General features: G+C 29.9%; 1 protein-coding gene across 2 annotated transcripts in view; it reads right to left on the bottom strand.

Moving 5' to 3' along the window:
- Positions 1-1,399: 1,399 nt before the first annotated feature.
- The window catches only part of LOC113364070 (ras-specific guanine nucleotide-releasing factor RalGPS1-like), a 120,851-nt gene continuing 96,689 nt past the window's right edge, over positions 1,400-25,561 (bottom strand). The window contains exons 2-13 of one of the 2 annotated variants that reach the window (XM_026606532.1): positions 8,393-8,505; positions 5,948-6,053; positions 4,741-5,882; positions 4,522-4,679; positions 4,179-4,461; positions 3,902-4,109; positions 3,694-3,830; positions 3,450-3,624; positions 3,182-3,391; positions 2,404-2,613; positions 2,198-2,340; positions 1,400-1,520 (exon numbers count right to left, since the gene is read on the bottom strand). In XM_026606532.1, coding sequence (XP_026462317.1) covers positions 1,495-1,520; positions 2,198-2,340; positions 2,404-2,613; positions 3,182-3,391; positions 3,450-3,624; positions 3,694-3,830; positions 3,902-4,109; positions 4,179-4,461; positions 4,522-4,679; positions 4,741-5,882; positions 5,948-6,021 — 2,766 coding nt within the window. In that variant the 5' untranslated portion in view covers positions 6,022-6,053; positions 8,393-8,505 and the 3' untranslated portion in view covers positions 1,400-1,494. Of the gene's footprint in view, positions 1,521-2,004; positions 2,341-2,403; positions 2,614-3,181; positions 3,392-3,449; positions 3,625-3,693; positions 3,831-3,901; positions 4,110-4,178; positions 4,462-4,521; positions 4,680-4,740; positions 5,883-5,947; positions 6,054-8,392; positions 8,506-25,561 lie in introns of those variants that run through there. The other variant, XM_026606531.1, reaches the window with a different exon arrangement.

Genomic DNA, 25,561 nt, shown 5'->3' with positions numbered 1-25,561 from the left:
ATTTAAATTAATATTAAGCACCAGAAGTACGAGATTATAAAGATATTGGTGAACCTCAAGAAACATTATAAGGCTCCATAAATTGTATGGACTTCAAAAATTACAAAAAAAAAAACTGGAAAAGTTCTCAATTGTTCAAGAAAAAAATTATCCATGGCTTCAAATATGATAAACAAGTAATTTTATTTTAGGATAATAAACTTACTTTTTGTTTAAACATAGTTTTATTTAGTTAGGCCTCATTTTCAAAATATATTCCGTAATCTTTGTCAAACCAAATTCGTTTACAAAAAATCAAACAAATTTAATAATTTCAATTTAGTAATTTAGTACGAGATTATATTATCACTGATGTACCTCAAGGTAACTAATAAGGCCTTGTATGAATTTTCGTTTATCAAAACATAAAAAAATATCCACAGCTTGAATATTAGTCACTGCTTGAGCTAGAATTAACAAGTATACTTGATTAAAAATGATAAACTTTAATTATTTTGAAGCATTTCATATAAACTAGTATACCTCAAGGTTACTAGCTAGGCCCCATTTTGAAATAAGCGGTTTTATTTTCTAACAAATTGTACAAAAAGTCAATCGAAGTATTTAAAAAATAAATTTAATAATTTGATTCATTTAAATTAATATTAAGCACCAGAAGTACGAGATTATAAAGATATTGGTGAACCTCAAGAAACATTATAAGGCTCCATAAATTGTATGGACCTCAAAAATTACAAAAAAAAACTGGAAAAGTTCTCAATTGTTCAAGAAAAAAAATTATCCATGGCTTCAAATATGATAAACAAGTAATTTTATTTTAGGATAATAAACTTACTTTTTGTTTAAACATAGTTTTATTTAGTTAGGCCTCATTTTCAAAATATATTCCGTAATCTTTGTCAAACCAAATTTACAAAAAATCAAACAAATTTAATAATTTCAATTTAGTAATTTAGTACGAGATTATATTATCACTGATGTACCTCAAGGTAACTAATAAGGCCTTGTATGAATTTTCGTTTATCAAAACATAAAAAAATATCCACAGCTTGAATATTAGTCACTGCTTGAGCTAGAATTAACAAGTATACTTGATTAAAAATGATAAACTTTAATTATTTTGAAGCATTTCATATAAACTAGTATACCTCAAGGTTACTAGCTAGGCCCCACTTTGGTATAAGCGGTTTTATTTTCTAACAAATTGTACAAAAAGTCAATCCAAGTATTTAAAAATTAAATTTCATTTAAATTAATATTAAGCACCAGAAGTTCGAGATTATAAAGATATTGGTGAACCTCAAGAAACGTTATGAGGCTCCATAAATTGAGTGGACTTCAAAAATTACAAAAAAAAATCAAAAAGTTCTCAATTGTTTAAGAAAAAATTATCCATAGCTTCAATTATGATAAACATGTACTTTTATTTTAGGATAATGAACTTACTTTTTGTTTAAAAATGCTATATAAACTAGTATACCTCAAGGATATCAGCTAGGCCCCATTTTCAAGATATTTTGCTATAAAAAAAAATTATTTATGAAAGTGAATACAACTATTTAAAAATGAATTTACTAATACAATTCATTTAAATTAATATTAGGTCTTAGTAGTACGAGATGATATAGATACTTGTGTACCTAAGGCAAGTTTTAGGGCCCTAAATAATACAAAAATTCTAAAAATCTATATCAATTTTAGATTAAGAGGCAATCTTTGATCCTCTGAATTTAAAGCTCAAATTATCTTAAACGAGTTCATTTGTTTCAAGATAATAAACTTATATAAATATTTATATATACATAAATAACATCCGAAGAGTAGACAACTCCAATAAATTATTTTACCACTAAAGATATGCATAAACGACAACTACAACTAATCATAATATAAACAAAATACAAAAGTCTTTTAACATTTATATATAAATTTAATTATTTAAACTAATTGGCAAGATTTTGACTAAATTCATTACAACTAACCGATATTGCAATTCAAGATATGTATTCGAGTTGAATAGACCAAAAAAATAGGCTGATGACAATAAAATTTTACTCAAACGACATCAAATTAGCAGGCAAGACATCATTGTTCTCCACACCGTAATTTTTCATTAAGTTTTCAATTTGTTTTGTCAGTTTTTCCCTCCAATGATTACAATCACTAGCACTAGGGCATTTGAATCTGTATGCTTTACCTTCAATCCTGTTTACCAACTCAAAGGCCAAGTCTTCTGAAGAGTCATCACGGTTAGAAGACTGGTCTTGGATTTCATTCACGGTCCAGCCGAGTAATAAAGTAGATTTTTGGGGATCTCTCTTGAAATCAGGACGATCATTCCTGAGATAAAAAATCAAATTTTAGTTTCCAGGACTTGTGTTAGATACCTATTTATTTATTTACCCTTTGAATGATTTTGCAGCATAATAGTGCAAAGAGTCTGCAGACAACTGCATCCAAAATCTCTGCCACTGCGTCACCAATGGTGTCTTTCTGTGCTCCCTTAGTACCGTTTTTCTCCGCACAAATCCTTCATGGATCGCTGTGATGTCGCTGTGTTCTCGATATGTGTTTGAGTCTTTGCTAGATGATGATGTTAGTCCTGATGAGCCCCTTTTAGATAAAAATATATATTTAAGTAAGCTTTAACTGCCCTGTGGAGTAGGGTATAGAAATTGCAAAAAACTGCCATTTGGTGGTCAAAAATTATCAATACAGATCAGTATCAGAAGTAAAATTATTGGTGACAGGTAAATAGGTAAATAAGTAGAAAAGGAGAAGAGCAGATGGCAAACAAGTTAGCAAGAGAAGAAGTAGGAAAAAATACTAGTAAACAGATGAATGGATAGACAGGTAAAGCTGTAGTGTAAGTTATGGAAACTGCAAAAAACTGCCATTTGGTGGTCAAAAATTATCAATACAGATCAGTATCAGAAGTAGAATTATTGGTGACAGGTAAATAGGTAAATAAGTAGAAAAGGAGAAGAGCAGATGGCAAACAAGTTAGCAAGTGAAGAAGTAGGAAAAAGACTAGTAAACAGATGAATGGATAGACAGGTAAACAAGTGAAAAAGTGAAAAAGTAAGAATGTAAACAGGTAGACTACTTGGTTAATAATTATTGATCAAATCCATCATTTACAAATCTTGGCAAAATGCCATACATTTCTCTTATTTCTTACCAATATTTTCCATTAACATTCCCAGGAGTAAAATTCCTCCCAAGACTCTCACACATCCTAGACTGCATTTCAGGCTTCTTGGAATCTTCCAACAAAGAATCATCCAGCAGATGTCTTGAATTATACTGCTCAATAGCTTCCACAGAAGCATTTGTACTTTCGGTTGATCCATTCGGATTCAGAGAAGGTTGATTCGTTTTGTAGAAAATACTAAATCATCCAACAAAATTAGTTGCAATCTACTAATAAAAAATTGTTTTTTACTCACTTTGTCCCTAAACTTCTACATTTTCTGTGTCCAGGTATAAATTTGGCAACAGGATTTGAGATTCTTAAACTGCCGGAAGTGGTGGTACTTGTTGGATTGTTGGTGTTGTTTGTGGTGGGTTTTGTTTTTGCTTTTGCTGGTGAGAGATTCAATGATGCCATGTTTCTTGTTTGTTCTAAATAGAAAAATATGAAAAATTAAACAAAAACCTATAATAATTATTTTTATTTAAAATTTCTTTTACCTTGTATCATGTTATTGGATAGTTGACTAGATTTTTGAAGATCACCATTGGCATCAATGTTAGAATCAGTAGATTCTGTATTTTTCTTATTCTGTTGCATTGTACTGCTTGCAGGTGGCTCTAATTTTAAAGATAATCTGCAAAAGATAAACTATTTATTAAAACAACAATTGTTAGTGTAACAAACATGTTATTCTTAATTATTTACTTGTACTGATCGTCTTCCAAAAACCTCTGCAACTCCTCAATATACTTCACCCGTTCCAAATATTTCTGCACAGCCTGATCAACTTTCAATTCATCATATCTTGATTGTTGATACAGCGCAATGACTCTTAAGATATTGTCCATTTTTCTGGACCTTTGACTTGCAGGCTGTGACATGTCAATGTAGACAAAGTCTGTTAGAAATAAACCTAAAAAATAGGGTAAATCATGTGTAAATTCTACTAACAAAATTCTTTCTAAATAATTCCTCTTCTTACCCAAGTATGGTATACAAGGTAACCGCAGACTGTCCTGGTACTCCCTCAACACTTTCCAGTTCTCCTTTTCACTAAAAACACTGGCCAGTTTCTCAAAGGTCAATTTATCTTTTTTCTGCACCAAATTCCAGGATTTGTCCAGCCTGTGTATACTTGCACTTTGCAAACCAGAAATGACTGCAAAAAGTGCATGAAGATTATTCAAAGAGTGTAGATGACGAGCTATTTTTACAAAGTGAGATATGTGTTCGGAACGTTTTTTGGGAGTTGGACCTGCCAGAACCTGAAATAAAAGGTAATATTAGACAAAGTATGTTTTTTGGGTGTGATTTAAACCTTTTACCTCAGAAACTGTCCAAAAACTGACATTATTAAACCGTCTGGTGAACGCAACAACATTAGGAGCTACATTTAGTTTATTTCTGCTATTCCATGCACAACTTGTTAGTTCTTCAGCTTGGATAGCAGTGAAGGATGGAAGATCCAACAAAGTTATTTGTTCTGAAACATGATGATTGGTTACACAACATTATTTACTAAATTTACAGAAATTTTGTTAAACCTGCAAAAGTTTGTGGAGCAACTTCCAAAAATTCAATTACTCTGTTTTCCTGAATATCACCTCCGGCTTTTCCATCACTGCTGGTTCCATTGCTCAAAGAAGTCTTTCTAGAATGAGTTTTTGAATCATCATAGTCTTTTAGGTTGCACTTTTTGTATCTTAAATCAGTCTTTAAAAACGTTGACTTCAAATCCAATTTGGTGCTAATTTTGGATTCGTTTTTGGTTACATTTTTAGGTATTTTGGATTGTTCCACTTTTGCATCACTTTTAGGCTTTGTAATTTTAGAATTTGACTTAGAATCAGCTGAAGGTTTCGGGATTTTTACATCACTCCTAGCCACATGTTGAGAAGATCCAACCTTGTTGTTGAAACTAGAACGTAAAGACTTTTGAGGATCAGTCTTGGAATCGACGCAAGTTGTTTTGGAATTTTTAGTATAACGTCCTGAGTTTTTACCACTAGGTGGCCTTTTGGTTTCTGCCAGTTTGTTGTTTTTTGACAACTTGCGTGGTGACTTCAAATTCTTCAAATCTATATTGTCACTGTCAAGTTTTTGGTCAGATAACAAAGGCGTTTCGAAATCGTCCGATGAGCTACTCTGGTCTTTAAGGATCTTTGATGAAAACACTGGATCAGGCTCAAAGTTTTGTTGAGGCATCCTGTAAAGATCACTGGGATGTCCAAAATTGGTTTTGGCCAAAAAGTCTTTACGATGGCGCGTAGATCCATCATGATCCCTTGCACAATTTTTAATAGCAAACAAATCCTGAACGTTTTGTGAATGCTCCTTTAGCGTTTCTGCTTCAATTGACAATAAAGCCTCACAATCTTGTTCCGAGCCATCCAAAGACTTTCGTCCATGATCTTTGGTCTTGCTTCTGCGTCTATCCTTCAACGGCGACTTCACCAACTCCTTGCTCCTCGATCTATCCGGATTCTTCAATGACAAAAAAGCTTGTTCCAAAGTCTTCAGGGGCGATTTGGACAAATCCTTATTTTTGGACACTGGTATCTTAGTGGAAAACAAGGAGTCGATATCTGGTTCAATCGTCTGGGGATCGTATTGGAGATGTAGGAGACTCGCATTTGCTGGAAGACTATTGGATTTTATACCGTTTGTAATGACGGAGGAGTTGGCCCTGAAAAAAATATGAATGTTGACAAAACTGGAGAAGATTTTTGAAGACAAGCAGGTGAGTCTTACCCGTAATTGACGTAGCCACGAGAACCGCTTGCATTCGGGACTGAGTATTTTTTGTGCTGGGAACCGCTCGCCATTTCCAGAAAATATCCAAATGATATGTTGTAACCTTGAAAAGGAATAATATATAAATGAATATATAATAGCATACCGTTTTGTTTGCTCTTCACATATCATCTAGACATATATCAACTAAATTTAATTTGTTTTCGCGTCTGTGAAAACTTAAGTTGCGAATAAAAGAAATAAAGATTCAACTTGTTTACATGTAAAGAACTTAGTGCGAGCTTTTGAGCTTTTGAACTTCTTTCCGAAAGTTTTTCAAAGACTTTTAGAAACATTTAGGAAAAAATTCACTTAACATTTACAGACGCACATACGCATACACACATAATATATATATATATATATATATATATATATATATATACATATATACTAGATGACCCGACAGATGTCCTATATCCAAGCCTACAATTTTTTTAATATCCTATACTAATATTTACCGTTTACCTAAAAATAATTATCATTGTAATTTAAATTACTATTCATACCAAAATAATTGCTCCAATAATGTAGCCTATAATTTTTATAATCTTTAACTGGTTTTTAGCAATTTTAATATCTAAATTACATCTTACTTAGAAATAATTTAATATACATTATTACCAGGGACTCTGCTGGGTTCCTATGCGCTCGCATACCATTTTTTTATTAGTGCCCCCTCCACCTATTGTTTTACCACTTTTTAACAGTTTATTATTAAAATTATTATCATTAACGAGTGCTTTTGAAACATTCTCTTATTTATTTTGGGCATTTTATGCGATTTATTTGGGAGGTAGACATTTCATTTTTCTTATTCATAATCATGAATTTATTATACATATTCTAATATTGTCTAGGCTCATAAGTAAATTGGAATTTTTGGCAGATGACAGTTTTCATTTGTTTTCAATATCAAACGATGCCTCAAATATTTTCAATATCAAGCAATGGCACGTAGTTTTTTAGCATTTTTTTCTATTTATTTCTACAATATTACAATATTTTAATAATCACGTACATCCTAAAACATTTCCTTAATAAACTTCAGAAAGATTTATCAAAATCCGAATAATCGTTTAGGAGGAGTATATTTACATACATCATTACAGAAGAATTTATAAGATATATACGAGTTGGCGTTGGTTTTGAGAGGAATCGAAACCAATAAAAACATGTAATCACAATATTTGTAACCAATCATATTTTTTTACAATTTCCTACTAATATATTTTTAAAAATAGTGGAAAAAATTCACTAAATTGGTGACCCCGAAGTAATTTGGTATGAACACGCAATCACGTCTGGTTCACCAATTTAGTAAATTTATTTTTTTTATAAAGATGTATAAAATTCAAAGAAAAATATGATTGGTCACAAATATCGAGATGTCACGACTCTAATGTTTTCCTCATCTTTTGCCAACTCGCGTTGCTACATAAATATACTCCATGTCTCTGATCCGCTCAGATGTTATATTATATAAATCTCGTTATTATTGTCCTTTCTGGCCTCCAAGTATTCCTTGTCCTCAAGGTTTGGGGGAGAATGGGAGCAGGGGTACTCCCCTGACAATAAAATGGAGGAAAACGACCGGCATAGGGTTTTTCATCTCGTCAAACAATGGGGTCGTAAACGAGGTCGCCCTTGCATTGACCTTGACCCCATAACACTATGGAAGCATTCACTTGAATTCGCAAACACACATTATGAAATATATTGAGAAGTGGAAAAAATGATTGTTTTAGACATTTTAAAATATATATACAAGTTAAAGTAAATTTATATATATATATATATATATATATATATATACACACTTTTATACATTTATGTACTTTACACACAATAGCACTTACACACACTTACATCCACTTACTCACACTTATACACATTTTTCACAGAAACGAGGTGACAATATTGACTTTAAAAATTAGAAAGAAAGGATCTTACTTTGTTTCTTTGGAAAATACGAGCTTTTATGTGCAACCTACAGCTTTGGTGAAATTATGAGCTTTTAAGTGCAATCTACAGATTTGGTGAAATTATGACCATTTTTCGTTCTTGTGGTAAACTTTTGTTAATTTTGGTCATTTAAACTTTGGAACTGTAACCGTGAATAACATCTCTAGCACTATAGTAAAAAATAATTACACAATTTCAAGAATTAAGACTTTTTATTGACCTCTTATATTTTAAAAAAATGTAGCCAAGTGTGTCGGCACATTTTATCAAGAGTTGGAGCATTTAATCAGGTTTGTAAAATGGTAAAATACTTGATAAATTTATTAATGAAAAATTTTGAGTACAAAAATAAAAACCTATTTTTTCAGGGCAGTTAAGGTCAATACTTTCACGAAATTTCGGCTTGACATTGAGTGTATATTAAAATATGATACTTACCATTTCTAATTTAAAAATTGGTCCTTTCTATACTACAATATAAAAAATTCTTCTTCTGCAAACATCAAGCATTTTCCAAGTCCAGATTTCTGACTCAGTTTCTCAACATTGTTCTGAAAAAAAAAACAGAAATATAAATATAAAAATATATAAGTACATATAAAAAATAGTGCCAATAGTTGTATAAGTGTTAAATTCATTTGGGAGTGTAAAATATTTGTAAAGACATATAAAATATATCATATCTTACATATAAAAAATAGTGCCAATAGTTGTATAAGTGTAAAGACATATAAAATTTCAGTTTCACCACCAGATGGTTTCATTTAAAAGATAAGGAAAAAATTGCATGCTGTTGAAATTGAATAAAAATTTACACAATACACGTGATTGACGCTGTATGTGAAAAAAAGTGTTTTCCGCTTTTTTGTTGAAATCTTTCTTCAATTTTCTTTGCTATAAACCTCACGGAGTCCGAGACCTTTCCAACAAATGCAAAATCGTCGAAATCGGTTTGTGCGTTCTGGAGTTATATCGTCAGGAAGGAAAACCCGACTTATTTTTATATAGTAGAATATCATATTTTACATATAAAAAATAGTGCCAAGTCTTGTATAAGTGTTATATTCATTTAGGAGCGTGAAAGATTTCTAAAGACATCTGAAATGTATCATAAAATAGATCAAACCAGTGGTGCATGGCATAATGCCTTAAGGCAAATTGCTGGAACTTCCAGTATCGTAATAAAATATTCGAGGCATATTAAATATTTTCAATATAGAATATTATAAAAGCATAACTTATAAAAACTAAAATATAAAAAATTAAAAAAAAGAGATGACGAAGTTGATACGACAGAGTTATAATGAAGGATCTTATCTCATATGTAAAAGAATTATATAAACTGAATTGCATAGCTAAAATTATTTATTTCGGGTATATAAGTGAGCTTAAGAATTTCAGTTAGAATTAAAATTAAAATCCTAATCATTTTCTATATCTAAAATATCTTTTTTTAATTAAAAAAAGATCTTTTTGGGATTAAAAATAATCACGTTCGATATTTTAAACATAATAAATTTTTTAGATTTTTTTTAAATTTTTACATTTGAAATTAAAGATTTTTTTAACCATTTTTCAAAGTTAAAAATTTTATATAGGGAAATACATATTTTAGGAGCATTTATATTTTATTTCTTTACAAATAGTGGAAAACACTGGTATCAACAATTTTCACCTACAAACGAATAACATTTTGTACTGCAACTTTAAGAAAACAATTTTTTGAAACTGCAATAACACACTCACCACTTTTTGCTCTCAATCATTATAATAACTAAACTACATTTTTTATAAATTGTTAACACTACAAAATAATATTATTAATTTATTATTATTATTAATTTATTATAATTTATAACGTTCGACGTCCACAAAATCAGTGTTCGTACTGATTCTAGCTAAAAAGCGTTCAAGAGAAATTTTACATTCACTACAACAACAAATTATGAAGAGATAGTGAAAATAAAACAGTTACGCTTCGAAAGGCCAAGAAAATTGTTTAAATATAATAAGTTTTGCATAAAAACAACGAAATTATTAAAGCAAATCATTATGGTCATAGTGGACCGTATCGAGGACGTAAAAAAAATTGTGCGCCACTGGAAAAGTTACTTGAACAAAATAACAATGGACATTGTGAGTTTGAATACTGAGCGCTATAGTTTAGTTTCACAAGCGATTTTAAAGTATACCGAGTTGTTGTAGGGTCTTTTGTTGTTAGACAATGTTTTAGATTATTTAATATTGTACAAATTCGCGGAAGACTTCATTTCATATTAATTGAAAAGTTACAAGAGATTTAGTAAGTAAATGTACAAACACAGGAAGTACAAGACTAAAGCTGTGTAACTAATCGGATCAATTTCGCTCCTATTGATATCTTAGTTTTAAATGCGATTTTAAAGTATACCGAGTTGCTATATGGCTTTATATTATTAGACAATATTGTATATTATTTTACTTTGTACAAATTCGCCAAATACATCATTCATAAAAATGAAATAATTGAAGTGTTGCAAAAGGTGTAATAAATAAATGCTCTCAAATGAGTCGCAACATAATGAGCAACCTCTAAATCAGAAGTACCTACCTACATTTAAAATAAATTTATGTTCAGCATTTGAATGCAATTTTAGGGTATTTCGAAATGCTCTAGGGTTATTACAATACGGAAAGTTCCAGCAATTTGCCTTTAGGCACTATGCACCACTAGTTAATAGTTTGAATGTTACAAAACACAAAAGATCATCCAAGATTGCAGGAATTTCTAGAACTGTGTCCTCAGTGCACAAGTATATTCAACAATTTATATCAAATTGCAATTCTAACAGGTTCTGTATGAAAAGTAGAACATTCTATGTAGAACTTCGCCTCTAGGCCAATAAGATTCAAATTTTTATTATTTTTTGATTCCATATATGCCTTTCACTTCAGAAATTGTTCTTAAATGTACCGTAAAGCATAAATTATTATTATGGTTTAATATATATATATATATATATATATATATATATATCTTATACATAAAATTCTTTTGTACGGGTGTATGGTTTGATACTTCTCCTAAACGGTTATTCGGATTTTGCTAATTCTTTTTAGAGTTTGTCAAAAGAAATTTTTAAGATTTAATGAACGATAAAACTATAGTGATATTGTAAAAATGGCAAAAATTACAAAAAACCACTTATCATTGCTTGACATTGAAAACATTTGAACTGTCATCTGCTAGAAATGTCAATTCACTTGAAATTTTAATTTAGCTGAAATTATGAGCCTAGATAAAATAAGAATATAATACACAAAAAAATGCAATGTCTACATTATTATTGCCGAAAAGCAGCTGCGATGTGCCAGAAATTAAAATAATATAAGATACAGTCAACAGTATATGTTTGGCAGATGAAATTATATAATTCAGTTTAATAAATTACGCAATAAGACCAAAATTGCATGTACATAATTTTTTAAAACTTATGTATGTCGCATTTTGGTTTACTTTACTAAATTATTTAACAATACAACAAAATATTTCTACTTATTAAAAAAATGATTTAGAATTTTGTTTCATGTGTCAAAAATTCATTTGTTTGGCATTGGATATGGAATATTTATATTCATTTATATAAGTTGATCTTAGATTAAAGAGTGCACAAATGAACAAGATTTTACAAATTAATTCACCAAAGATTTGAACATAAACAATAATATTTATTGAATTATTAGTAAGAAACATGTAATTTAGAAATTATAATTGCCAAAAAGCAACTAATATATCGTACGAGATTAGAAAAATTATAGACTCAATTATTGAAGCTTTTACATTGTGTGGTAAAATCAAGTGTGATATTGTTCTTTTACTGCAGATACTATATTATTTTTTTCTGAATTTCTTATACTTATGCTAAGACCATGAGTAAATCATAAAGACAGAACATCAAATAAGATATTAAAAAGTATAGAATAGGATATTAAAAAAATTGTGTTTTTGAATTGTAGACGTGGGTACAGGACAACGTCTGTCGGGTCATCTAGTATATATATATATATATATATAAGGTTAATCCGATATATATGCACATATCGAATGGAAGAACATTTGTTTGAAGCACAGACACAAAGCCTTCTTGATAAATGTATATTTTATCCATTTCAATAAAGAAAGAAAAGCTCATTGTCTTTCTGCATGAATAAAATACTATTCCAACAGACAGACAATATATATATATATATATATATATATATATATATATAAGTATTTTATCAGTTGACTATTTCAATTATGATCAATTTTGAATTCATAAGATTTTTGATCAAATTAAATTCATAGTTCAACGAAAAGACTTTATTCTTGCAAACCTCAGACAATTTTTTGCCCAGGGTTCAAAGATTACGAATCCAAAGTTTAAAATACCAGAATTAATAAAATGTAACCACAATAAAATAGTTATATTTTCACCAAAGCTCTAGGTTGCACTTAAAAGCTCATAACTTTCAAACTAAGTGAGACATTTTTTTCTAATTTTTTTCATGAAAATTACGATCCCGTTTCAAGAAAGAACTGTAGAATGGTGTAGTGTAAATTGTGATTGAAAAAGTCTATATTGTTGACAAAAATGTGCGAAATTTTTGAGTATGAATGAAGTGAAAATTGTGAATACTGAAGTGTAAATCATGAAGGCAAATCGAGAAGTTGTAATTGTGACTAATGATGTGAATCTTCTGTGAATGTTGAGAAGTAAATTGTGAAGAACTGTATACAAGTATTTAGTATGAAGTAGAACTTACATTTTTTAACTTATAAACGCAAACTTAACAATGTACTTCAAAATAATCCTGTAAATCTTTGAATCCAATTTCCAAATCTTGTACCACAAAATCTGTCTCAAGGGTTTTGTTCTTGTCTTTGTTATTGATCTGTTTGAATCATTGGTATCAGCTGATCTGATATTAATAAATTTTCACCCTATTACAAAAACTGTAATAATTCATCAGAAATAGGACGGCTGTTTGGGTTGCCATCTGTAGAACTGACTAGTATTGAGTCAAATCAGCACAATAACTAATAGAGCCTATAATTTCTGATTTCTGACCAAAAAAATAAGAATATATCTCTATACTTAATGGAGCACTTCAACCTAATCCTTTACCCAATCTCTAAATCTTGTTCCACAAAATCTGGCTCGAGGGTTTTGTCTTGTCTTTGTCATTGATCTGGTTGAATCGGTATATTGGTATCATTGGTATCGACATCGATCTGTAGCCCTCAGGCTTTTGGCTCTCGAGGATCAAGTCTCGAGATTAGACTGAAAACCCTTTGATGGTTCAAAAGGTCAAAAGGCATTCGATAATTAATTGCCCTCTGTTGGGGGAAAGGACAAGCGATATTGGCAATTAGATAAATAAATCACAATGCAGCAATATATAAACAGGGTGTCCCAAAGTATAACGTCAAGCCAAAACGAAGTGATAGTACTATCCTCAAATGTAATAAAACAAATTAGAAAAAAAAACTTATTATGAGCGTTTAGATACAACCAGTGCTGGATTTACAGTAGGGGCAGTCGGGGCTACTGCCCAGGGCGGCAGATTTTCAGGGGCGGCAAAATTTGGATAGTGGGAAAAATGTAATCAACTAATTTTTTTTAATAACGTTTTTTATTTCAAGAAATATAGTTAACTTTTGTTAATTTATATAAAACATACTACGAATGCAATGCAAAATTTGGATTCAAATAGACGATTATTAAAATTTACTATTTTTCTTTGACTCCCTCTCCGAACATAAATTATCAAATTGGTTAACAAGTTATTATCAAATTTGGCAATTTGGCTAATATAAAGTTTCGTAAACGAGCTGAAAGTGCATTTTTGTCAGTGCCCCAGGGCGCCAAATTTCTAATTCCGGCCCTGTCTGTGATGTTATATCTTATATGGATCTATATGTATTTCGCGCTTTTGAGCCTTGTATAATATTCTATTCAATTTTATTCATAAATATTTTGAAAAAATTAGCACTTGTTCGTTTGTTTTCATACTTTTTAATGTTACTTGTTAATTCATCTGTCAATTTTTGAAAAAACCGGGACAAAAGATCTAAATCCGGTACAAATCATGCTATTGAAATAACCGGAGACACAAGGTGGAAATCCGGGACTGTACCGGCCAATCCGGGAGGTATGGTCACCTTAATTGTAGTAGATTTACTAGACCTATTGAAATACATTTACCACACTCATTGTAGTAGATTTACTATACTCATTGTAGTAGATTTACTATACTCATTGTAGTAGATTTACTACACCATTGTAGTAGAATTACTACACCATTGTAGTAGAATTACTACACCATTGTAGTAGATTTACTACACCATTGTAGTAAAATTACTACACCATTGTAGTAGATTTACTCGACCAATTGAAATACATTTACCACACTCATTGTAGTAGATTTACTATACTCATTGTAGTAGATTTACTATACTCATTGTAGTAGATTTACTACAGCATTGTAGTAGAATTACTACACCATTGTAGTAGATTTACTCGACCAATTGAAATACATTTACCACACTCATTGTAGTAGATTTACTATACTCATTGTAGTAGATTTACTATACTCATTGTAGTAGATTTACTACAGCATTGTAGTAGAATTACTACACCATTGTAGTAGATTTACTCGACCAATTGAAATACATTTACCACACTCATTGTAGTAGATTTACTATACTCATTGTAGTAGATTTACTACAGCATTGTAGTAGAATTACTACACCATTGTAGTAGATTTACTCGACCAAATGAAATACATTTACCACACTCATTGTAGTAGATTTACTATACTCATTGTAGTAGATTTACTACACCATTGTAGTAGATTTACTCGACCAATTGAAATACATTTACCACACTCATTGTAGTAGATTTACTATACTCATTGTAGTAGATTTACTATACTCATTGTAGTAGATTTACTACAGCATTGTAGTAGAATTACTACACCATTGTAGTAGATTTACTCGACCAATTGAAATACATTTACCACACTCATTGTAGTAGATTTACTATACTCATTGTAGTAGATTTACTACAGCATTGTAGTAGAATTACTACACCATTGTAGTAGATTTACTCGACCAAATGAAATACATTTACCACACTCATTGTAGTAGATTTACTATACTCATTGTAGTAGATTTACTACACCATTGTAGTAGATTTACTTGACCAATTGAAATACATTTACCACACTCATTGTAGTAGATTTACTATACTCATTGTAGTAGATTTACTACACTCATTGTAGTAGATTTACTACAGCATTGTAGTAGAATTACTACACCATTGTAGTAGATTTACTCGACCAATTGAAATACATTTACCACACTCATTGTAGTAGATTTACTATACTCATTGTAGTAGATTTACTATACTCATTGTAGTAGATTTACTACAGCATTGTAGTAGAATTACTACACCATTGTAGTAGATTTACTCGACCAATTGAAATACATTTACCACACTCATTGTAGTAGATTTACTATACTCATTGTAGTAGATTTACTACAGCATTGTAGTAGATTACTACACCATTGTAGTAGATTTACTCGACCAATTGAAATACATTTACCACACTCATTGTAGTAGATTTACTATACTCATTGTAGTAGATTTACTACAGCATTGTAGTAGAATTACTACACCATTGTAGTAGATTTACTCGACCAATTGAAATACATTTACCACACTCATTGTAGTAGATTTACTATACTCATTGTAGTAGATTTACTATACTCATTGTAGTAGATTTACTACAGCATTGTAGTAGAATTACTACACCATTGTAGTAGATTTACTCGACCAATTGAAATACATTTACCACACTCATTGTAGTAGATTTACTATACTCATTGTAGTAGATTTACTACAGCATTGTAGTAGAATTACTACACCATTGTAGTAGATTTACTCGACCAAATGAAATACATTTACCACACTCATTGTAGTAGATTTACTATACTCATTGTAGTAGATTTACTACACCATTGTAGTAGATTTACTCGACCAATTGAAATACATTTACCATACTCATTGTAGTAGATTTACTATACTCATTGTAGTAGATTTACTATACTCATTGTAGTAGATTTACTACAGCATTGTAGTAGAATTACTACACCATTGTAGTAGATTTACTCGACCAATTGAAATACATTTACCACACTCATTGTAGTAGATTTACTATACTCATTGTAGTAGATTTACTACAGCATTGTAGTAGAATTACTACACCATTGTAGTAGATTTACTCGACCAATTGAAATACATTTACCACACTCATTGTAGTAGATTTGATAGACCCATTGTATTAGAATTACTACACTCATTGAGTAAAATTACTACACTTATTGTAGTAGCTTTACTACACTCATTGTAGTAGAATTACTACACTCACTGCAGTAGAATTATTACACTCACTGCAGTAGCTTTACTACACTCACTGTAGTAGATTTACTACATTCGTTGTAGTAGATTTACTAGACCCTAAATCTTTTTTTTATAATAATTGCGGACTATTAGTAAGAACTTTATTATTCGATTATATGTCATACTTTTTCGTCGATGATCAGTGCTGCATTTACAGTAGGGGCAGTCGGGGCTACTGCCCAGAGCGGCAGACTTTCGGAGGCGGCAAAATTTGGATAGTGTGGAAAAAATGTTATACAATGTAATCAACTAATTTTTTCAACAAAATTTTATTTTTCAAGAAATATAGTTAACTTTTGTTAATTTATATAAAACATACTACGAATGCAATGCAAAAATTGGATTCAAATAAACGATTATTAAAATTTATTATTTTTCTTTGACTCCCTCTCCGAACATGAATTATCAAATTGGTTAACAAGTTATTATCAAATTTGGCAATTTGGCTAATATAAAGTTTCGTAAACGAGCTGAAAGTTTAAGAAAAATATGTTCTTCAAATCTCGAGCCCTCTTAGGACGACAAATTTGTGCACTTTCAAGCCTATAGAGCCGAAAAAAAAATTAAACTAGTGACGATTAATCACTGCAAATTACTGGAACTTCTCTTAATGAAAATTACATTTTATAAAGCGCATTAAAATTTTCAGAAATATGAAAAAACGCTCTTTAAAAAACTTTTTTTTAAATGTATATTGAAATTTTTTGAAAATTATGAACTTTTTCAAAGCAATCGCGCTGCGAAAAATTTCAAAAATATTTCAAAATATAAAAAAACTCAAAATTTTCAAAAATTGATTATTTTTTAGTTTTCAAAAATTGTAATTTTTTTTTAGTTTTAATTTTTGGTACAGGAATAATAATAAAAACAATTTAAGTAACATTTCAGGGATGGGGCGGCATTTTGTCAGTGCCCCAGGGCGCCAAATTTCTAAATCCGGCCCTGGATACAACCTAAACTAAAGCACCTAAGGCTTTGGTAAAATTATAACTATTTTTCAGTTTTTGTAGTAAGTTTTGTTATTTTTGTTCAATTAAGTTTTAGGACCTAAACCTTGAATAATATTTCTAGGAGCATAGAAAAAAATTATAACACAGTTGCCGCAAGTTTTCAAGCATTAAGTCTTTTTGTTGACCTATAAACTAAGCTCATAATTTCCAAACATGTGATAATGTTTTTTCTCATTTTTTTCGGGACAGTTAAGGTCACCCCGATTCGACTTGACGTTAAGTTCTGAGACACCCTGTATATATATGTATATGTATCCTCAGTTTCATTTCCTTATCAAACATTTTTATTATCGACTTCTCGTCAAAACCTTAACCGCCATCACCATCATGATTTATGACGAACCATATTTTTTATGTTCGCTTTTTTACATTTTTTTTTATTCTCGTTCCATTTTATTACAGCAGATGAAAAGTATGATATCATCCTCCAACGAGGATCTTTTAAAAAAAAGGCCCTCAAAATGTGACCCGCAAAAAATAAAATTAGATTAGACTCTGTCCCTGTTAAAAATCCTTAAATCTTATTTTTTAGAGTAGATGCATATAAAAAGGGACATGTGTAAGGGATGATGTGATTTATAAAAGTGGATTTTGTAAGATAGGTTTTGTTATATTAGCATAATTTTGGAGGAAAATGAGGTCGTATGAGATTACTCTCTTACCTTAATGTAAGATGAAATATTTCATCCAATAGATAAAAGTATCAAGTAGATACATGATCAAAATGTAGTCATCCATCGATTACTTTCTTTTTACTTTCTTATCATGTAAGTACTTACATAAAAGAGCAAGTTTAACAGAGAATATGTTTATACATTTTTAAAATAAGAGAGCAAGAGAGTAAAATTACTAAAATAATAAAGCAAGCTCAACAAAGAATATATTTATACATTTTTAAAATAAGAGAGCAGGAGAGCAACATTGCTAAAATAAGAGAGCAAGCTCGACAGAGAATATATTTATACATTTTTAAAATAAGAGAGCAAGAGAGCAACATTACTAAAATCAGAGAGCAAGCTCGACAGAGAATATATTTATACATTTTTAAAATAAGAGAGCAAGAGAGCAACATTGCTAAAATAAGAGAGCAAGATTAACAGAGATTATATTTATACATGTTTAAAATAAGAGAGCAAAAGAGCCAATTTAAAGGGTTCAAAAAACATTCGATTACTATTGATAAGGAGACGTGCTGATTAGCTTTTGGCAAAAGCAGTTCCTACTTTTCCGAAAATACGGGACAAAAAGTAAACTAGTGGTGTATGGCATCGTGCCTTGAGGCAAATTGCTGGAACTTTACGTATAGAATTATTTTCGATATTCAAATTTTTTTTTCTTTTAATTCTTTTCTCCTAAAAAATCGTTTCATCAATACAAGTTTTTTGAATCATTCAAATCCGATGCATGTTCCTCTCAAAAACTGCCATTTTTTGCACATTTAGCTCCGTACCTCCGAAACGACTGGGCTTGCCTTTGTCAAAAACTAATCACCACTTGTCGCCATCATTACGTATTGAATGATTTTTAGATCATTCAAATCGGATGCTCCATTCTCTCAAAATCTCGATTGATATTTACTGAACTCTTTCCTCGGTATCTCCGTAACGGCTGGCCTGCCTTTGCCAATCAGCACCTCTGTCTATCAATAGAAATCGTGGACGAAAAGTTGTATCCGTACATACATATATAAACACACACATCTATTCTAAGATATACCAAAATGTTCAGAAAAATTTTCAAATTCGATTTAGAGAAAAAATAACTCCTCCAGAAACAGGAAAACTACTGAAAAAACTGAAGAGAGAAAAATAGAACTACAGTTTTTAAAATTGATCTAATAATTACAAATAAATGAAAAAGAACTCTCTTGCCTAAAAACCACCAATTCCCTTAAATTTCTATTATCACCATGTAAAATCTTCCCTCGCCCCATTAATATTAATTAGTTGTAAAATTCACAAAACAACTTTATTCACATACTCGGCAACCTCAATTTCCAACTTTGGCAACAGACAGACTTTAATATTCCTTACAAAGTCGTAACAAAATTGAAAGCTACATTTTGCGCCCTTTCGAGAAAAGCTCGTCTCGAATTAAAATGGCACTGAAGGCAATAATTAAGCTCGTATTGTTTTAAAACAAAACGTTACGACGTTAAGCTCGCATGTTCGAGCGAGCTTTCATCGAGCTTTTGATTGTGCTCAAGTGGCTTTAATGAAATAGACCCAGGGAGGATTTTCTTGCATTAATAATATTTATATAACAAAATTAAACATACAACTTGCCAAGAGGAAAAACAAGTTGTTCTGAATCATTTGTGCGTCAAAATTGGACATTTATAAAATTGGAATGTCGTATATTCATTTGTTTTTCTACTTCATCAGGAATTGAGTTTATATTTTTGGGTACATGTACAGCTCTACAGGAGCCCGGAATTTCTCACCGGATTTAAATCAATAGTTGAAGACTTCCAGGTTGTTCAGGAACTTCATATACCTACACCAATATATATATATATATATATATATATATATATATATATATATATATATATATATATATATTCGAATCAGGTACATAATTCTTCCAATTATAAAGTTTTGCATTGAATTTCTAAAAGCGAGTGCGCTTGCAAAACTATTGAATATAAATAAACTAATATCGATTCCAATTTTCCGAATAATTCTCTATTTTAAATGGCATTTCTATAAAATCAGAAAAATAATGCTGAATTTCCATTTTGTGTACTTTTTGTTTCGCATCTCAGAAACGGCTGAACCTGCCTTTGTCAAAAACTAATCAGTCCAGTCTACTTGAATCCCACATTATCAATACACAATTAAACCTTTGGTAGACCTGTCTGATCTCTATTTTTATTGGATAAAATTTCTAAGTCAGGGCATAATCATTTTCAACTTTATAAAAATGTATTACAAAATATTGGTTCACGTAAATATATATTGTGACATGACATTCTTATTTGTTCGGATTGTCTGTCCAGTCTACTTTGATCCCACACTACCAATACACATTAAACATTTGGTGAACCTGCCTAATCTTTATTTTTACTGGATAAAATTTTTAATTGTTTTTTTTTTAAACTTTGTATATTAATTTATCAATCGTTTCATATGTCTTTCTTATACTCCAGGATTTTCTGAAATTATTTCTCTACGGAATATCTCTTTGCATGTCAGTCGGTTATCTCTTTTTCCGGCGGCGCCTACAAAAAATATATCGTAGAATGTTTTGAAAGAGTTAAAAGTATCTTTTGTTGAAATCTCAAAGGAGAAAAGAAGTAGACTGAAAAGAGCGGAGGACGTAATGAAATGCTGATATGTCAGAATATATACAAAGGAGTCGACGTCTGATGGGGCTCCATGTTAAATATATACATTATTCATTGTATTTTATTGAATATACAATATATATATATATATATATATATATAATATATATATATATATATATATATATATATATATATATATTGTAACCTCCTCATGTGTCAGCATGGTTTTCTATAACCACAAACTTTAATATATAACCTATCGAGTCGAATTTTGAACATAATCTTACTGTGATAGTGTTCAAAATATAGTAATAAAAATATAGATTCAACACCTCCTGATCATTTTGACATACCTTAAAAAAAGTATGTGTGTGTGCGAATGCAATTTTGGTTCCTATTCATGGGAAGAAGGCGAGCGTGACAAAATGCTAAAAATGATAAATATCAAAGCAAAAAAAATTAGGTAAATTTGTACGCTTTTGACATGTGTATACCCAATAAAATTGCAATAAAAGTTATTCAAATTTGATGAAGAATTAAGTAATTTCACAAAACTACTTTCTATAGCCAATTTTTCAAAAACAAATACTAAAACCAATTCCAACTACTAACCATTATTTTACCAAATAAAACAAAGCAACTGATATACATTTTCCTTCTCTCCCCGTTACAGCCGAAAGCTCAAAAGCTTCAGAGCTTAAAGCTCATGGGAGATACAATACAAAATGTTTCAGTCAAATTTCTACATAATAAATATTTATGCATTGTGTGCTTTATTTTAAAAGGAGTTATATCAGAAGCCTTAAATAAGGTCTAGAATTAATAATAGAGAATACATTTTTGATCTAAAGTGTTGTCCAAAATTAGGAAAAAAGGAGTCAAAAAAAGAATTAAAATAGAATATTATAGAGTCTCGTGTCATTTATATTTTCAAACTTATTTAAAATCTAGCCAGAAAATGCAAAGAGAACAAATAAATTAAAATCACAATTTCAAAATCAAATAAATCTGTTTTAGTATTTATTTATGAGATATATATTATTACCATCTAACTAAGAAGTCAATTATTTATTCATTCATTTTGGATTTCAAATTTTAACCTTTGACCTTTTCCCTAAAAAGCTTCAGGGCATATGTGCTCTTTTAGGGTAACTTTGTTTACTCCAAATCTTGGAAAGTTCAAAGGTAAAATGTAAATGTATAAAGGTAACTTGAAAGGTTCCGTATCAACATAGGAAATAAATGATCAGGATTGATAGAGAGAAATTAATATTTATATCATCAAAAAAATCGAATAATTTCCGCACTGCAAATTGAATATGTCAATCTAAAACATCCCGAATCGATATAAAAAGATAATTTTTGCACAAAACCACTCCCAAACCCCTACCTCATACCCTTCTTACCCAAAACCCTTAATATCTACCCCAAACACATCATTATTGGGCAATAATTAAGTGCGTGTACAAACGGTTTGACCTTTGTTCCATCAAAAGCTCAAAAGCTCGAAAGCTCCGATATCGTTTTTACTATTAATAGAATTTTATTTGCATTTTAGTGCGTCGGAAAACCTTGAAAGCTAAACGTGAGCTTTAGCAAGAAAAATATAGGGAAATAAAATACTTCTGTATACAAATGTAAAAAATATACAACTTCTATATTAAGGGACCAATTCTTGGATGAAATAGAACCGTTTTTACGGGTCTATCTTTGTATGAGTTGGTAGTAAAGTACTGCTATGAATTTGTTGTGCGATCATGTCGTTTTACTCATAAAACCTAACCTACAAAACACACAAATAACACTTTTATCCTAAGTGCAACTTTCTGATGTCTCATTGATAACACATACATGAAGTTAGGTTTTATGAGTAGAAGTCCGCATCATATAGCAAATACATACATAGCTTTTTGACAGTATTTACTACCAATTCATACAGGTATAGACCCGTACCATAACATTTCTATTTTATCCTAGAAATGGCTTCTTAATTTTTTTTTATAATTTAAGAAAATATACTTATTTAAGTATAATATACTAAAGTTAGAGCATTCGAGGACAAATGGATATAATTCATAATGTTCTCAAAATCAATTAGTGATGTTGATAGAAATGGTTTGAGACCTTAATAAATCGGTTGATAACAGATGGCGTGGATATATATATATATATATATATGTATATATGTTTTTGTATAATTAATTTCTTTTTCCACTGAATGACGGTCTCGATGAAGACCGAAACATATGGATAAATAAAAAATTTCAAAACTATTTTAGTTTTTTTTTACTTGGTGTTACTGCCCGATTCTAAATAACTCATCAAAATATATATCAACACCAAACTCACATATTTCAATATATATATATATATATATATATATATATATATATATATATATATATAATATTAAATGCCACATCTAAAAAAAAGTTACCATTCAATTTATTTCATTATTTTAAATCCTGTAAAAATACATCCGATTCCATTCTGCATGCGTAAAAAAGTTTTACTTCAATTTTTTGAATTAAATATTGTAACATATTCATATTTATGTATATGCACCTATTTATATATATGTTCCTAATTCAAGTAAATCCACATCCAACTTTATATGCTTATCATTCTGCATGCGTAAAGAAGTTTAACTTCAATTTTTTAAACTAAATATTAGAACACCTAATTTAAGTAAATCCTTTCATTAAATGATCTACAAGAACTTAAGTTACTTCACTAAAGTCAAAGTCGTATTATGCACATTGTTTTTGCAACCTGGGCACATAAAGAAGTTTTACTTCATTTTTCGTGTATAAAATATTACACACTATACATACGTGTATGTATACCTAAATATCTCATCACTCCTTTCATCAAATCTCCCAGAACTACTACTGTAATTCATCCAAATCACAATCGTACTAAGCACTCTATGTCTACAACTTTTTCATCCTTACTGCATAAAGAAGTTTCACTTCAACTTGAAAAAATAATACACAACATTAATATAAATATATATATATATATATATATATATATATATATATATATATATATATATATATACTAACGAGATCTTTCAAAAAACCTTTCTGTTCACCTATCACATTAGTACTCCTTTGTTTCTTATCCTGATGCATAAAGAAGTTTCACTTCAAATTGTTGCAAATATTATGACACGACATACATATGTTTATATTCAAAAACAACACATCAATCCTTTTATCAATCACTTCTGTTATAATACAATCATTCTAGTTCCTCTAATTGTGTTTTCTATTTTTTATCCGCGGTGCGTAAAGAAGTTTTACTTCAAATTATTAAATATATTATTACATGCATACATACATATTTACAAAAAAAACTATATACACAAAAAAATTACATTAATCCTTTTATCAATCACTTCAGTTACAACACAGGCGCAATCTTCCACTTCTCTCTCTCTCTCTCTCACTGTCTTTTCTATTTTTTATCCGCGGTGCGTAAAGAAGTTTTACTTCAAATTGTTGAATATATTATTACACAACATACACATACGTACAAAATAAACTATATAAAAAAATTCATTAATCCTTTTATCAATCACTTTACTTACAACACTGTCGCAATCTTCCTTCTCTCTCTCTCTCTGTCTTTTCTATTTTTTATCCGCGGTGCGTAAAGAAGTTTCACTTCGTTTTTTTTCGCGTAGAATATTACCACACTTGTGCTTGAAGATAATTACGGTTGTAGACTGAGAGTAATTAGTTTAATTGTTACATGCATATAATTAATGGAATTTGAAATGGCGTTGTGGATGGACGATATCTTTACAAACGATCTTCGTTGAACTTTAACATTTTACACTGATAATGTAATGTAATGTAATAGACTGATATGCATATCTATGGTAAAGTATACATATATACATATGTATGTAAATATACATATATATTTATATACATACATATTTTTTTCATGTGGTGTAATATACAGGGTAGAGCATAGCTCTAAGATCCTCAAAGTACATACAACTTTATATGCGTATCATTCTGCATGCGTGAAGAAGTTTTACTTCAATTTTTTTAATTAAATATTATAACATATTCATATTTATATATATGCACCTAATTTAAGTAAATCCTTAAAGTACATCCAACTTTATTTGCGTATCATTCTGCATGCGTAAAGAAGTTTTACTTCATTTTTTTTCATAAGTGGTTCTGTGGCATTATATATATATATATATATATATATATATATATATATATATATATATATATCCACGCCACCTGAGCAAGGAATAAGGAGATCCACAACCGATATCTCAAAAACCAGTAAAGTTAAGAATTTTTGAACAACAATATTTGAAAGTACAGGGCAAAAAATGTATAGCCAGCCACCACCTTGATTCTTACAACGTTGCTATCAGAAGATAAACAGCAAAGTTTAGAAAATCTATAACAAAAGTATTTTGTTTGGTTGTTAGTTTTTTCTGGTTATGAGCACTGTTGTTTAGTTTACAAGACCTTAATATAAATTTTAAGTATACGTTATTCAAATGGTTTATAAGATGTATTGTTCATTTTAGGTTAAATTCAACAGTTTTTTTTGTAATCACTTTAAAAGTTTACACCTGGGTGAGGTAAAAATAAACCTTTACCTTGACAAAGGTGTAAATAATGAATAATAAAAAGTGAATTAAGTTAATAAAAGCAATTTTACAAGAAACAAGAAAAACAAATAGTTATTCTAACTCTACTGATGGATACTTCTGACAAAACACCAGATCAAGGTTGTACACAGTGTTATCTCTGTAAAAATGTACCACCTATGAAAT

Source organism: Ctenocephalides felis, unplaced genomic scaffold (assembly GCF_003426905.1).
Source record: "Ctenocephalides felis isolate EL2017-DRISC unplaced genomic scaffold, ASM342690v1 CF-g0.4_SCAFFOLD_00845, whole genome shotgun sequence".
NCBI classification, from domain to species: Eukaryota; Metazoa; Arthropoda; class Insecta; order Siphonaptera; family Pulicidae; genus Ctenocephalides; species Ctenocephalides felis.
Note: the sequence above shows the minus strand (reverse complement) of the source record. Positions and strands in the feature narration are given on the sequence as shown.